Source organism: Hydra viridissima, unplaced genomic scaffold (genome assembly GCF_058129835.1).
Source record: "Hydra viridissima isolate aposymbiotic clone 2 unplaced genomic scaffold, HvirCarnegie_v1 scaffold_20, whole genome shotgun sequence".
Lineage (NCBI taxonomy): Eukaryota > Metazoa > Cnidaria > Hydrozoa > Anthoathecata > Hydridae > Hydra > Hydra viridissima.
In genome coordinates, this window is record NW_028324319.1 from 545,617 (window position 1) to 561,223 (window position 15,607).

The window sequence follows — 15,607 nt, forward strand, 5'->3', positions numbered from 1 at the left end:
AACAATCTCGATAATCCCAGAAGAGAGCGGTTTTTGACGTGTTGCTGCATTAATTAATCATTAATTTGTCATAAAAAGAGATAGATAAGCAACAGAACACGATGAAAAAGACGCAAATTGTAAGTTGTATGTGTTAGTTGAAACATAACTTTATATACTGTGAGGAGGGAGAACTAAATTAAAAAAAACGTACACAAGATGACTCATCAACTCTTCATATAATTAAGTGATAAAGCGTAAGAAGAAAAGTTAAATACAACTGGGAAAAGACGTAAACACGAAGACGAAAAAACGTTAAAGCGTAAGAAGAAAAGTTAAGTAAAACTCGGAAAAGACGTAAACACCAAGATGCATAAACGATAAAGTGTAAGAAAAGCTAAACAACTGGGAAAAGACGTAAACGCGAAGACTCATCAACCTGCCGCATAAATAGAAGATGAGTAGGTATAGCAACCGAAAAACAACCAAAAACTATAAAAACTCGAAAAAAATAAAATAAAATAGAATGATGGATTAGAGCGACTTAAAACTTTAAAACTTCGACTTCTTTTCTTCTTCTCTTTGGAAGGAGAGAAGAAGAAAAGAAGACGAAGTTTTAAAGAGAAAGTTTTAAGAAAGTTTTAAGATGAATTTTACAAAGAGAAAGAATTTTTTGATTAAAAAAACTACTTTGATGAACAAGTAGTTTTATAAGCAGTTTAATAAGCAGTTGAAAAAGGGAAGAAAAGAAGAAGATTTTAATATTGATTAAAGGAGAATAACCAGAAGTTTAAAATAAAGAAGAGATATTTGTAATAAAAAGAAGATATAAAAAGAGAAGTAATTGATATAAATAGTATTGAACACTGCAAAAAGCGTAAGAGAATGTTATTTATATTTTATTAATATAATGAAGATAAGAGTGCTAACCATTATCCACTAATAGAATATTTATTGAGCTTTATTATAACAGAATATACTGAGGACGGCAAACACAACCTTACCCAATAACGATTAAACCTTGCCCATTCCTAACCAAACTATTCTCAAACCTCGCCCTTTTCAAACTAAGTAATCCCCACGCCACTAACCGCGATCCCAATCTCCACACCTACCTTCCACACAATTTTACAATCCATATCTCCCTAATCACTCATCACATCAACACACTAACAAACGAAAAAAATAACATAATTAATAATATAAAAACGCCGCCCTCACAATACAGATGCGTTTATAAAAGATTAACAAAAGATCAATAAAATACCAATAGGAAGTACAAATTTTTTAATTCAAAATTTGATACCTTCACTAAATTAATATCATTTCTTTTTTCTCTTTCTTATAGAGAGCCCCAGGTTGAAGCATGCAGCACTTGTGAGAAAGATCAATTATAATTAATTTCAAGTACAATTAAAGATTTTGTTAAGGATATGGCTAAAGCTGAAAGGATGGTGAGTTTAGGTCTAGCAACGAAGTTTTCTAATAAAAGAAATAAGCTGCAAATAAAATTAAAACAGATAAGACCATTTTAGCGATTACATCAATTACATGGAGAACTTATAATTTCTAAAAAGTCCTGTTCAGAAAGTATTTTATTTACGCCGATTCAGAGTCAGAATCTTCTGCATAAATAACCATAAGAATAAAAAAGGTTCTGTCTTTGACTAGCATGGAGGATATATAACAAATGCGTGAAGATGATTTTCTTAGATTGAAAAATGAAGTATTTTCAGTGGAAAATACCTCATTTTACCATCAAAGAAAGTCATGTTTTTACCAATCAATTTTGGGTAAAAAATAAAAATAATACTTTAGTTAGATTGGTATCAGCCTAGGTATTGACTAAAATGACTTTGAATTCACCAATACTTTTTTTAAGTTTGTTCATTGTTGCCTTGAGACAAACTTTTTCCAGAAACTGAAAAATGAATTTAACAGCTAAATGCTTTTTTTCTGAAATTTTTTAAATTAACTCAAGCAAAAAGACTGGTCAAGGAATGTACTATTTCAAAAAACTTTTGATTCACTAAAATTGCACTTGTTCTAGAATGCAAAGCCAACAAATAAAAATCATTATCCTAATTTTTATGAGGGCGGGAAAATCAAGTCTCTTGAAATGGTTTTTATATCTTTGAATAAGTAAATCAATATTTTTTTAATCAGCAATTGAATGAATAGTTTGGTATTCTTAAAGAATTAATTACTAAAAACAAACCTCAAGGATCTGATCTGCAAAATCCGGCAACTCATTATTATCTTTGTCAGTGCCATATGCCATCACAACACAAATTCCAACAAAAAGCAGTGATCTAACCCCATGCATTCTTGTTTGATTGAAATGTAAGAAATCTTTTAATATACGTATAATATAACAAACCAATATATTATTATTAATATAACAACCAAACAAACCATGGTCACCCTTGTAACCTGATTGAAAACAACCGGTAGTTGTATATTCAATTGATATGAGGATAACTTAAAAATTTTAAAAACTTTTTTCTCTCTGTGGTCTTCATATTTACCTTTTAAATAAAAAATGAGCTTTTAATTCGACACGCGAATTTTAGAACCGATGAAATTACTCCGAAACGAATGTTTGCAAATTTTGTTTAAAGCAGCAAATCAATAATGTGTGTACCTTAAACAACTTTTTTTCAGCTCAACGTTGCATACATTTAATATATCTTCTTTCTTATTTTATGGCTTCTTTATTTATTTTATTATTTAAAATCTTACCAAAATTAAAAACGTGTTTTCTCTCAAAAATTTTTCAACTAAAAACTTAAAGTTCATTGGATCCATTTTACAATTTCCTTCATGAAAATTTCGTTCATGAAAAAACTGTTCATCCGAGCAATTCTCTCAATATAATTTATAAACTATTTCTTATCTCTGAACTAAAATCCAATATGCCGTTCAAACTATTAAACTATAATAAAACACTAACACAAGTTATCCATCAAAAGCAGAAAAACTAAATCTGACAAAAAATGCACACCAAAAGTTTAATAGTGGATTTGGTAAAGTTACTCATGCGCAGAATGTTTAAAGGGTGCGACCAGTGACTTAATGGCTTTTTTTATCAGTTGTTTTGCCCCGCATCTGTTAACCAATGATAACTGCGGCAAAAAACTGTCAGTTTCGAAGTCAACCAATAATTTTATCCACAAAAAACGCACGTGACAAAAAAATTTAAAAATGTAAAGTGGTTTCACAAAAGTTGGAAATATCAGTGAAATAAAACCTCGCAGATAATGGGAAAAGCTTAATTGACCAAGCATATGCGGCGTTTCCTGATACACCTAACACTCTACCTACCCATGTAAGATCTATAAAACAAAAAATGTTTTAAATAAGCTTAACATCAAAAAAAGAATAAAAAAAAAAAAGAGAATATTTTTTATTTTTTAAAAAGTTTTCTTAGATTAGTCAATATTGTCATTATAAAGACTTGATAAAAGGCTTTGGAATTATGCGTAGTGGAAACTACTTGATCGTGAATACCACATGATTTTGAAAAAGCAAACACATACACTACCGTGCAAAAGTCTCCGCTCATTTGTAATATTTTAATAAAGTAACAAAAGTTTGCAAGAAAATTGCGTTTATTTTTAATTGTTTATTAAACAATGAATTAGACAGTAAATACAATACATTTTAGGATGATTTTAAATATATAAAATCAAGAAAATGTTAATATACAAAGTTGTAAATGTTAAATTTTATTTTCATCAATATGAGACCCCTTGGAGCGTATAACAGCAGCACATAATCTTGGCATTCGGGCTAATAATTTATTCATGGTTTCCGCTGTTATCTCATTCCAAGCTTTTTGCAAACGTTCCCATAGCATTTGCTGATTAATAAAAGATGTTTTATCTGCTTCTCTGATCTTCCGATCTAGTTCATCCCACAACTTTTCGATGGGTGATAGATCTGGTGATTGAGGAGGCCAAGTCATAATTTTGCAAACTTTTCCCCTTTCTTTTAGTTTCAAATAATTTTTGCATAATCCAGATGCATGTTTTGGATCGTTGTCCTGCTGCATGATGAATCCTTTCCCAATTATACGAATACCAGATGGAATCGCGTGCTTAACCAAAATATTATGGTACATGTGTTTATCCATGGTAGATGTGATTTTAACTAAATCTCCAGTTAACCCATTGCCAAAACATCCCCAAAGCATAATATTACCACCTCCATGTTTTACAGTACTTTGTATACATTGAGGAAGCACTCTTTCATTAGGTAAACGCCTAACATGCACGCGACGTCGGGCACCAAAAAGTTCGAACCTACTCTCGTCTGTCCATAGAACTTTCTTCCAATCTTCTAATCCCCAATTTTTATGCATTTTTGCCCATTCCAATCTTTTCTTCTTATTTACTGCCCTCAACAAAGGTTTACGTGCAGCAATGCGTCCAATTAAGTTGACTGATCTTAGTCTTCTTTTTACAGTATCAGTTGATACTGGCTTTACCCTTGTTTTGTTGAGTTCTGCTGTTAAAATTGTGGCTGGAATTTTTCTATTTCTTTTGCTGGACACAACAATAAACGTATCTTCTTGCCGTGATGTAACTCTTGGTCTTCCAGAACGTGATCTGTCACTGTTGGAACCAATATCATGCAATCGTTGTAGAGCATATCTCACACCTGATTCGGATATTTTTAACCTGGAAGCAATTTTTCTATATGAATAACCTTCTTCACGTAAAATACATATTTTGCCACGAAGTTCTTCACAATATTCTTTCTTTACTTTCACCATTTCTCAAATTCTTTATTAAATTCAAGACATTAAATGCGCACACTAATCCCATTTTCAAGTATAAATATAAACATAAGTCTATTAAAAGCAACCAATTAAAATTACTGAAAACATCCTTACCATGCCGGAAAGTATCATGCTACTGTCAAACCTAAGCTTACAAAAAATATTTTGGTTAAAACTTTTGTGCAGTTTTAAATTTAATAAAGAATACTGAAGAACTTTATATGTATTTTACGTGAAAAAGGTTATTCATATAGAAAAATTTCTGCCATGTTTTTAGCAGCAGAACTCAACAAAACAAAGGTAAACAAAATTATTTGAAACAAAAAGAAAAGGAAAAAGTATGCAAAATTATGATTTGGCCTCATCAACTTTTTATATTAACATTTTTTTCTTTTTATACATTTAAAATCATCCTAAAATGTATTGCATTTACTGTTCCTTGCAAATATTACACATGAGCGGAGACTTTTGCACGGTAGTGTATGTCAAGTGACCATGGATATTAGTGCATGTTTCTGAAATAATCACCTCGAATGTTTGGAAATTATCTTTGAGTTAGCAAAAGAACTGCTGAAAAAACCGTAATTAACTAATGTGTTCTCAGCCAATTGTGGGCTCTTGTTATAGCTAATAAAACATCTATTAAAAAGACTTGTGACTATCATTTGTTATTTGAATTATTAAAATTAAAAAAATGGTTGCTTTTTAAAGCACTCTTGATTCGTTTAAAGCTTACCATCAAAAATGATGCACAACCAATCAGTTTGCAGCTCCAATTTTAAATTTTACCCCTAAAAGTTTATGCGCATTATTGCAAAATTAGTCATGCACGAGAAAAATGCTACAAATATATACAAAGTTGTTAAGAGCTCTCTAAAATACGTGCCAAATAAGCTAATGAATTTAGGTAAGCTGACAAATAACTACGCTTTGAAGAAAGTAATAAAAAAATTGATATAACTTTATTCAACATAGAAGAATGATTAACAATTACTTACGAGAGCCAACTTAATAAAACTTAAATTCTGATTAATTTCAATACAAAAACCATAACACATATAAATAGAAAGCATTCAAACCTTTGCTTCAATCAAATTGCATTTATAAAAAAAACAAAAACACTGCGACAAGTTTACAAAATAATTGTTGTACAAGTTTTCTTATCAGAAAATGCGGATTTTCATATTGTCTCGTATCACAATACGCGCAATACGCGCAATTTTTTTTTTTTTTTTTTTTGCGGCATCGTAAGAGCAAGACGTGTTTTTGAAAAAATTTTCAATATGGAAGTTACAATGAAAAATATTGAAAAACTAATAACCAACAAACTGGAAGAACAAAAAAAAGGTATTCTTAGTGAAACTATCAACCTTTTAAAAAAACAGGAAAAGATATTTAGCGATATCATAAGTGCAAATCTAAAAATATTAACAGATCGGCTTGACAAACTTGAAAACGAGTTTAATAAAAGCAAATCGAAGGTTAAAATAATTGAAAAAGACATCAACGATATAAAGGAAAGCATCAACTTTCAGGAAGAAAATTTCTTAAAAAAATTATCGGAAACAAACAGTCTGATGGCTAGCGAAATTAACAATTTAAAAAAAAAAAATATTGACCTTGAAAATCGTTCACGCCGTAATAACCTAAGGATTGATGGCTTATCTGAGCTGCCCATGGAATCTTGGAATGACTGTACAAAGAAAGTTAAAGATCTATTTAGAAATAAACTGGAAATCTCTGAAGACGTAATAATTGAAAGAGCTCACCGCATTGGAAAAATAAATGAAGATAACTCTTCAAGAACTATAATAATTAAACTACTAGACTTCCAAAATAAAAATAAAATCTTAACGCTATCAAAAAAACTCAAAGGAACCGGAATATTCATTAATGAAGACTACGCGAACGAAACGATGGAAATAAGAAAAAAGCTATGGGAAGATGTTAAAAGATTCCGAAAGGAAGGTAAATTTGCTATAATCAAATATGATAAAATATTCGTCAGAGATTTTCGTAAATAACTTTAATTTTAAAAAAGTACTTAATCGAGATATGTGAAATAGTTCTGTACATTTTTTATTATGCTAGCACGTTTTGATTTATCGCACTTTACGCTATGACTGACGCAAACATAAACAAAACAATAGATTTTGAAACGCTGCGTTTCAATGCCTTCGAAACTGCTAATAATATTTTACTAAACGATTTTTACGACTCTGATGCGCAAATTTTTCACAGAAATAATTTTGATTCGAAATATTTTGAAACTGAAACTTTTAAAATTGAACTCGAAACATTAAAAAATAATTTTACTGCAATACACATAAATATAAGAAGTATAAATAAAAATTTTGATAAACTAAAACACTTTCTAATAGATTGCAATTACTCATTTAGTATGATTTGCATAACCGAAACGTGGTGTTCTGATGAATTACTTCAAACGAACACAAATTTTCAAATTCCAAATTATAAACTAATATCTTTTGAAAGAAAAACAAATAAAAGGGGAGGAGGGATCGCAACGTATATCCGAAATAATCAAGTGTTTAAAGTAAGACAAGACCTCTCTATCTCTGATACTGATAGTGAAGTCTTTACTATTGAGATAACGGGTAATAAATCAAAAAGTATTATAATTTCCACTTGCTATAGACCTCCAGAAGGTGATATAAATAAATTTACAAATTTTTTTAATGAAATCTTTCTCAAAATAAATGATAAGGGAAAAAATATTTTCTTTATAGGGGATTTAAATATTAACAGTTTAAACTACAAAGAAAACGCTGATACTAAACTCTTTTTTGATAATCTGTTTCAATTGTGTATCCTCCCAATCATCAACAAACCTACCCGAGTAACCCCAACCTCCGTTTCTGCTATAGACAATATATTAACAAATACATTTCTAGAAACCTCTTTAAAAGCAGGAATTATCAAAACCGATATATCAGATCATTTTCCTATTTATTTTTCATTATCTCAAGATCTAAAAACCTTTAACAATACCAAAACCAAAATTTATAAAAGAAAAATCAATCAAATCTCTATCAAAAATTTTAAAGACTCGCTATCTATAGTAAATTGGGATGGAGTATATCAAGAATGTAACCTTGGACACACAAACTCCGCATACAATTTGTTTATTAATATTTTTCTAGACCACTACAATAAACATTTCCCTGTTGAAGAGAAAGAAATAAAGTTAAAACATTTAAACTGCCCATGGATAACTAACGGGATTAGAAAATCATCAAAAACAAAACAAAAATTATATATCAAGTTTTTAAAAAACAGAAATGAAACTAACTTAACTACATACAAGGAATACAAAAATCTGTTTGAAAAAATTAGAAAGAATTCTAAAAAAATATATTATTCAAAACAACTACAAAAAAGCAAAGGTGATATTAAAAAAACCTGGAACATATTGAAAGAAATAATAGGTAAAAACCATACAAAATCAAATGATTTACCTGATAAAATTATCGTTAATGAAACTGAATATATCGACAAAAATTCTATCGCTGAAAACTTTAATAGCTTTTTTGCAAACATAGGCCCTAACATGGCTTCAAATATTCAATGCCCTGATATCTCCTTCGAAACCTATATCACAAACCAACATCTCTGTTTAAATATTTTCTCTGGACTAAACCATGAAGAACTAGAAATTGCAAAAAACTCACTTAAGACGTATAAGGCTCCTGGGATAGACGACATTTGTAGCTATATAGTTGTAAATGTGTTTTCAGTGATAAAACAACCAATATATGAAATATTTAAATCTTCAATTATTACAGGATCTGTACCGAATAAATTAAAAATAGCTAAGGTAATACCAATATTAAAAACCGGAGATTCATTTACACTAAATAACTACAGACCAATCTCAGTTCTACCTGTATTTTCAAAACTTTTGGAGAGAGTAATATACAATAAACTGTATAAATATCTAACAAATAACAAAATCCTAAATGAAAAACAGTTTGGCTTCCAAAAGCAACATTCAACCGAACACGCAATTCTAGATCTTATTAATAATATAAATAACTCCTTTGAAAACAAAAAATACGTCCTTGGAGTCTTTGTTGATTTATCTAAGGCGTTTGACACAGTAGATCACGCTATTTTAATTAGGAAAATGGAAAAATATGGGATAAAAGGTGTTGCACTAAACTGGTTCAAAAATTTTTTACTAGACAGAAAACAATGCGTTATTGCTCATAAAAAAAAAGCTTCAAAATTACTCAAAATAAAATACGGTGTCCCCCAAGGTTCCATTCTTGCACCTCTTTTGTTTTTAATATACATAAACGATCTTCCTAAAGCCTCGAGTAAATTGGATGTCATAATGTTCGCAGACGACACTAATTTATTTTATGCATCCTCATCTATTACAGAACTTTATGAAACTACAAATACTGAACTTGAAAAAATAAACAGTTGGTTAAAATCTAACAAATTATCGCTAAACACAGAAAAAACCAAATACATTCTTTTTCATCCTAACTTTATAAAAATACCTTCCGATTTACCTTCGTTAAATATAGATAATAAAGAAATAGAGAGAACCCGAGCAACTAAATTTCTAGGGATACTTATTGATGAGAACATCTCTTGGAAATCACATATAGATATTTTAAATACTAAAATATCAAAAAACATTGGTATCCTTTACAAAGCAAGTTCTATACTGTCTCCTGATAATTTAAAGTTCTTATACTTCTCGTTCATACAAAGCTACTACATATACGCTAATGTTGCATGGGCGAGTACACATAGATCCAAACTAACCACACTATATCGAAAACAAAAACATGCTGCAAGAATAGTTTTTAATAAGGATAGACTCTCGCATGCTGAGCCACTATTAAAAAATTTGAAAGCATTAAATGTATATCAAATCAATATATTCCAAAATTTGTTATTTATGCTCAAATATAAACTTGGACTTGTTCCTTCTCACTTTTCAAAGAATTTCTTTCAAAATAGCAACAATAGATACCATACCAGAGGAACGGGAAACTTCAAAGTACCTTTCCAAAAAACTACTCTCTCGCGCTTTTCTATTTCGTACCGTGGTCCTTGTCTATATAACAAATTAGTATCCAAAAATACCCAACTGGAAAAATCGAATAACTTAAATACTCTGAAAACATTATTAAAAGATCTTATTTTAAACACTAACAACTTTATGAACTTTTATTAAGCCTAAAACATTCAAAACTATATATAAAACTAACTTTGTTCCGAAACCAATATCAACTCTAATAACTCTAAAAACTGTAAATAACTCAAAAACAAACAACAACAACAACAGTAATAAATTATATTATTTATCAACACTAATAAATAAATAAATTTTTATTTATCAACACTATATATTAAAAAACGACTTTATATTACCTATTTAGCAAATCGTGTACCTACTTATATTTATGTGTATTAATTTTTATAAAGCTTGTTTAAAGTTTTGATTAAAGTCCAAAAAAAATTTTTTACAGAAAGTTAAATGTTCTCTACAACAAAATTTAGATTTCATGATGATATTTTCTCGTTTTTAGAAAGTTAAAATAATATATTTATATTTAGAAGCGACAGTTCATTTTCATCTTCTTATTTATTTATATTTAAGAAATAACCTTTAAGAAAGGAAAGACTATCAAGGAATTTAGCATAAATTATTTAGATTAAGAAAATAAGAAATCTTTTCTTTTAAACTTCAATTTGTTTTTATTTATTGCCATGTAAAGAAAAGTTCCTAATATATATTTTTTTCAAATATAATTAAAAAAAAATAAAAATTCCATCAAATTTTAAGTTATTTATGCAAAAGAGAAATCTTTACAGTGAGTATATGAAATTTATTTTTTTCCCAAAACGAAGATATGGCGCGGAAATTAAATTGCAATCATAATTGGCTTATTTTCCATTATGTGCGAAGATTTAACCGGTACCGAACATAACAAAAAAAATAGTTTAATTTCTAAACATGAATTTCCTATTCACAAAAAGAATTAGAAAATAACACTTATTAAACAACATTTCAAAAAAAAAAAAAGGTCCAAATTTAATCACTCCAGTGTTTTTATTTTATTTTTTTGCAGATTTTAACACAATAAGACGTACTGATATTTCCTTCGTGCTTATTTAGTAAAATAAAAAGTAACAAAAAACCTTTCATAAACTTTTCATTCAATTAATGTATTGTAATAAAATTAAAAAATTAAAAAGAAAAAAAAAAAAAAATTTTTTTTTTTTCTTTTTTTTTTTTTTTTGTTTTGTCTGCATTCTTTGTTTTTTGCATTTTTACTTTCATTCTGTCGAAACTGATGACATGATTTTTTAAATATAAATTTATTTTAAATTGAAGTATCCAAAAATATTAATAACGCAAAGCGGTTTCTTGATGACAAGACCATCGGTCTTCTGCAAGTTTCCCGCGTTCTTTGAAGTAATCTAACACTTTACAGTTTTATTTCATATAATATTTGTTATAACGTAATCTTGTGATTTTTTTTTTTTTTTTTTTTTTTTTTTTTTTTTTTTAACTATACTTAAACTGTAAAGATTGTATTATATATTACGAGTTTATAAAGATTAAAGAACAAAAAAATAAAAAAAAAAAAAAAAAAAAAATATTGTTTCTCTTTTATAAAATAAGAATAAAAAGCAAGCAATCAGCTAAAACATTTACTTCTTTTAATTTAACAAAATACAAAACGAAAACACAGAACATTTAAATTTAAAGTCTGTACAATATATTATTTACTTTGCAAACGTCAACAATGAATCTTTCTACAAAATATTCTGCATTAGAGATTTTCGAACTATAAAATTGTGAAAATCCATAATAAAGAAACGAAGAGTTGGTAAGAAAACAGTTAGAAACTCGGTCGTCATAAAAGTTTAAGAAAATCAAATGATTATCACTCGTTAATAAAAATGGTTAAAATGAGATGCTCCTACGTCTTAAGATTCTAGGTAATCCTTGTCCATAAACCGAAAAAGAAGCGAAATATATTGGGTAGTTTTAAAGCAAATTTATTGTATCCATCTTTAAAACGCCTCGGAAAACAACGAGTAAAAAATGTTCTCAGCGTATTGATTCTTTAAGTTTGGAGCATTTTTAAATTCTTGATCATTTTAAATTGTAAATACAGTAACAGAGTTGCGAATCACGAGCCTATGGAAATCATAACTAACATTTTATTTATCTTTTTTTTTAACTTAAACTTATAATTTTATTAACAGCTTTTAAAACCTTTTATGCAAATATTAAAATGAATAATAAATTACTTTATCTCAATTTCTTTTTTACATCCAAAAGTCTAATTTTATAATAATCAATGCTTATATATATTTATAGACTTCCATAAGGATAAAGTTGTCAAGACACCATGTGTATAGCTATTTTATAAAAACCTAATAAGATTAGGTATTAAATGTAAAGGAAAGTACCCCCCTTCCCCCTTGCTATCCTAGCTGGTAAGAAAACATCTAAGACTACTGTAATTTATATCTATCGTAGATGTGTATACGTTTGACGTATATTAGACATCGAAAAAATGTCTAGTTACAGAGATTCTAATTATGTTCAATTGAAGACGAGTATTAATTGCATAAATTAGATTAACTCATAATTGCATAAAGTAGACATAAACTAATAGATGTCTTATTTTAGGTTGAGTATAAATGTACTTAATATGTCTTTTATAGACCAGTTAACTGAAAAAAATGTTTAAACTCATTGCAGAACTGATTTGATACAGAACAGTCATTATAAATGACCGCTATTATGTAAAGAAGCATTCATCTAAAATGGCGGAAACTTGTTTCTAAAAAGGAATAACAATATATACGTTGCTAAATTTATGTTAATGTTTGAACGGTATAAGTCATAATAATATTAATTTTGGGTTTTAAGTAAGAAAATGACATGCTATTGTAAACTACATGCTATTTTAATGATGAAATATTTCAACGTAAATCAACTTTGAAAGGAAGTTTTTATAAATGTTTCCCAGAATTCAGGGTACCTTGCGCATGTGTGAATAAGTTTCTTTGCATTTTCAGGGGAAAACGGCCTGAATGATGCTAGAACCCTCCTGAAAACAACACAAAACATTGAAACAGGCAATCTATGCAGAGGAAAATGTATTTATTTTGGCCTTAAAAATGAAATAGTGAAATCAAATGAAAAGGAATTTGAGTTTAATGCTGAAGCTAAATCAATAATATGTAATATAGGTAGCTTACAAATATTTATGTTTCCTAATTCTCGATTGAGGCCGATACTTGGATTGTGGTGGGAAAACGATGTATTCATGATTGCTTTTTATGGTAGTGAAGGAAAACCAGAACCAGTAGATTTAAGAAGCTAAAGAACTTTTGGTTGGTGGTTTCACAATTAATGGTAAAAGTTCTACTTTTAGTATATCACCATTCGTTTGTGATGTATTAGATTTTATCATAGTCAGGGCGTTCTTTTATAAAATTGTTATGGTCACACTGCAAAATATGGATCTGAGAGTTGTACAATTGTTGGGACTTAGCGGGTTGTGTTTGATAGCGAAGAACCGCGTATCTTGCGTGATAAATGTGCATTCAGGATCTTTGGATGCTTTGAACATCTTAAGAAACTCTCTGCCTTGAGTGAATTGGAAATTCCGATTGTTTCAATAATCATTCTAGACTATATGCATGCAGTCTGCCTTGATGTGACAAAATAAAATTATATTTTTTCAATTGTAAACAACTGTTAATTGACCAGTGCTTTAAATGTCATGTCAAATAAATTAAAGAGTGTCAAGATATCACAAGAAAAGAATTGAATAAATTTTAGAAACTAATTCACTGTTAGTGTAAAGTTATTGGACTTTACAACTTGTACATTTGATAGTGATTTTGAAAACAAAGCACTAAGGAAATTTGATTTGTTGACCAGTTGAAGATCATATGCAACAAAAGTTTAACACATTTCTTTACTTTGCTCACAAATCCTCAGGGCTCAATCAAGTACAACAGTTTTAACCCCTTAAACCAAAAATTATGGTAAGAACATGAAAATCCTTATTTTATAAAGTTGTTGGTATATTCAACTAGAGCACATGTGTTACCCATATCATGGCCTGGGCGCTTGCATTGGGTCATAATCGGAAACTTTTTGCACTGAAAATAAAAAAATTAACAAAAAATCAACACTAAAACTACCATAACTTTTGTTATATGCAGGGATTGATTTAAAATTTTACCCAAATCTTGGTATTGGCCTAGGCTACATAGCCACCAACTTTTAATGGTCTTTGATTAATGGTAAGGATTTTATAGCAACTTTGATATGTTAAAAAAGGAAGTAAATTTTTTCCAATTTTGTAGCTTTAAAGTTACTAGTTTTCCCGCAGACGTACATAAAAGATCTCAAAATTTGCACCAGGAGACCCTGAGATTTGTATCACCGCATATAGGTGGCATTCTCGGGTCAGCTAGGTTGGCAATATCGGATCCCATGATATCAGTGAATCAATCAAGTATGCATAAGTTTTAATAAATTAAGTATAAGTTACTCATAACCTATACCTGACTAAGCCATGGGAATGAACATTTGAGTTGAGAGAGCAATGAGCAGTACAAATTGGAGTTTGCAGTTATAAGCGCCGATACTTTTCAACCTGCATTTAAAAAATATAAAAAATATGAAAAAAAAATTGTTTGAAAGAAACTTAACTTCAAAAGGAGACTGTTTAAAAAAGAGAATCTGACAAGGTGCTTACACGGTCCTTTCAAGATTTATCTTTGTTATTTAAATTTGATGTCATCATAAAAACTCACATTTTTAAAAAGAAAAAGAATAATAAAAAAACTTTGTTATTTAGCGAAGCGGAAACCACGTGATCGTGAAAGTGGTCGTTGAGATCGTGATTGTTTCGCGTAATCTCAGATAATACAAGCTATGATTTTGGATTTATACATGAAGTTATGCATTAAACAATTGATTATATCAAACCTAAACATTGTCCCACAATCACAAAACTTCATTATTTTTCTAATGGCTTTTCCGGACAGTATAAAAACTGCAAACGTTTTTATAAATTATGTCACCATGCTGTAGATATTTCTGTTAGCTGCATCTAGAATTTTTTTGCAACAATCCATGGCAAATCACCATGTGATGGTAATGTTGGCACTTTTAAAAGGTTTGTTCCCACTGCTAATTTGCGTCCTAACGCAGGTCAAACACTGTCTGCTGAAGCAATGTTTAAATACTGTCAAAAAATAATCAGTGGGATCAAGTTTGTACAGTGAGAAGGGCGAACTGAATTTAAGAAAACAATCGAAAAAAAACGTACACAAGATGACTCATCAACTCTTCATATAATTAAGTGATAAAGCGTAAGAAGAAAAGTTAAGTAAAACTCGGAAAAGACGTAAACACAAAAACGCTTAAACAAAAAAGCGTAAGAAAAGCTAAACAACTGGGAAAAGACGTAAACGCGAAGACTCATCAACCTGCCACATAAATAGAAGATGAGTAGGTATTGCAACCGAAAAACAACCAAAAACTATAAAAACTCAAAGAAAATAAAATAAAATAGAAAGACGGATTAGAGCGACAGATGAGTACGGTCGTCTCTTTGGATGGAGAGAAGAAGAAAAGAAGACGAAGTTTTAAAGAGAAAGTTTTAAGAAAGTTTAAGAAGCAGTTGAATAAAAGAAGAAAATAAAATTTTAACATTGATTGAAGGAGAATAACCAAAAATTTCAAATAAAGAAGAGTTGTTTGTAATAAAAAGAAGATATAAAAAGAGAAGTAGTTGAAATAAATATAGAGCACATCAA

The 15,607-nt window shown here is 29.1% G+C and overlaps 3 protein-coding genes and 1 long non-coding RNA gene across 4 annotated transcripts in view; 3 read left to right on the top strand and 1 right to left on the bottom strand.

Annotated features, from left to right (window-relative positions):
- Positions 1-2,961, bottom strand: part of LOC149876435 (uncharacterized) — a 32,359-nt gene extending 29,398 nt beyond the window's left edge. The window contains exon 1 of the mRNA XM_090075304.1: positions 2,198-2,961. Within this exon, the coding sequence (XP_089931430.1) occupies positions 2,198-2,305 (108 nt within the window). The 5' untranslated portion in view covers positions 2,306-2,961. The remainder of the gene's footprint in view (positions 1-2,197) is intronic.
- LOC149876437 (uncharacterized) lies at positions 493-2,950 on the top strand. Its single transcript, XR_016448691.1, has 2 exons — positions 493-856; positions 1,328-2,950. It is a non-coding gene; the product is annotated as an uncharacterized LOC149876437 (long non-coding RNA).
- Positions 2,962-5,991: 3,030 nt separating the features above from the next.
- Positions 5,992-6,922, top strand: LOC149876438 (uncharacterized). The gene has a single exon (XM_090075380.1). It carries the CDS (start codon positions 6,046-6,048, stop codon positions 6,784-6,786), a length of 741 nt encoding a protein of 246 aa, XP_089931506.1. The 5' UTR covers positions 5,992-6,045; the 3' UTR covers positions 6,787-6,922.
- Positions 6,609-9,990, top strand: LOC149876439 (uncharacterized). The gene is made up of 2 exons (XM_090075379.1): positions 6,609-6,730; positions 6,854-9,990. The coding sequence occupies exon 2, from the start codon at positions 6,882-6,884 to the stop codon at positions 9,975-9,977; it is 3,096 nt and encodes a 1,031-aa protein (XP_089931505.1). The 5' UTR covers positions 6,609-6,730; positions 6,854-6,881; the 3' UTR covers positions 9,978-9,990.
- The last annotated feature ends 5,617 nt before the right edge of the window (positions 9,991-15,607 follow it).

Coding starts and splice junctions, on each gene's coding strand:
- LOC149876438 (XM_090075380.1), top strand. CDS start 6,046: ATGGAAGTTACAATGAAAAATATTGAAAAACTAATAACCAACAAACTG.
- LOC149876439 (XM_090075379.1), top strand. CDS start 6,882: ATGACTGACGCAAACATAAACAAAACAATAGATTTTGAAACGCTGCGT.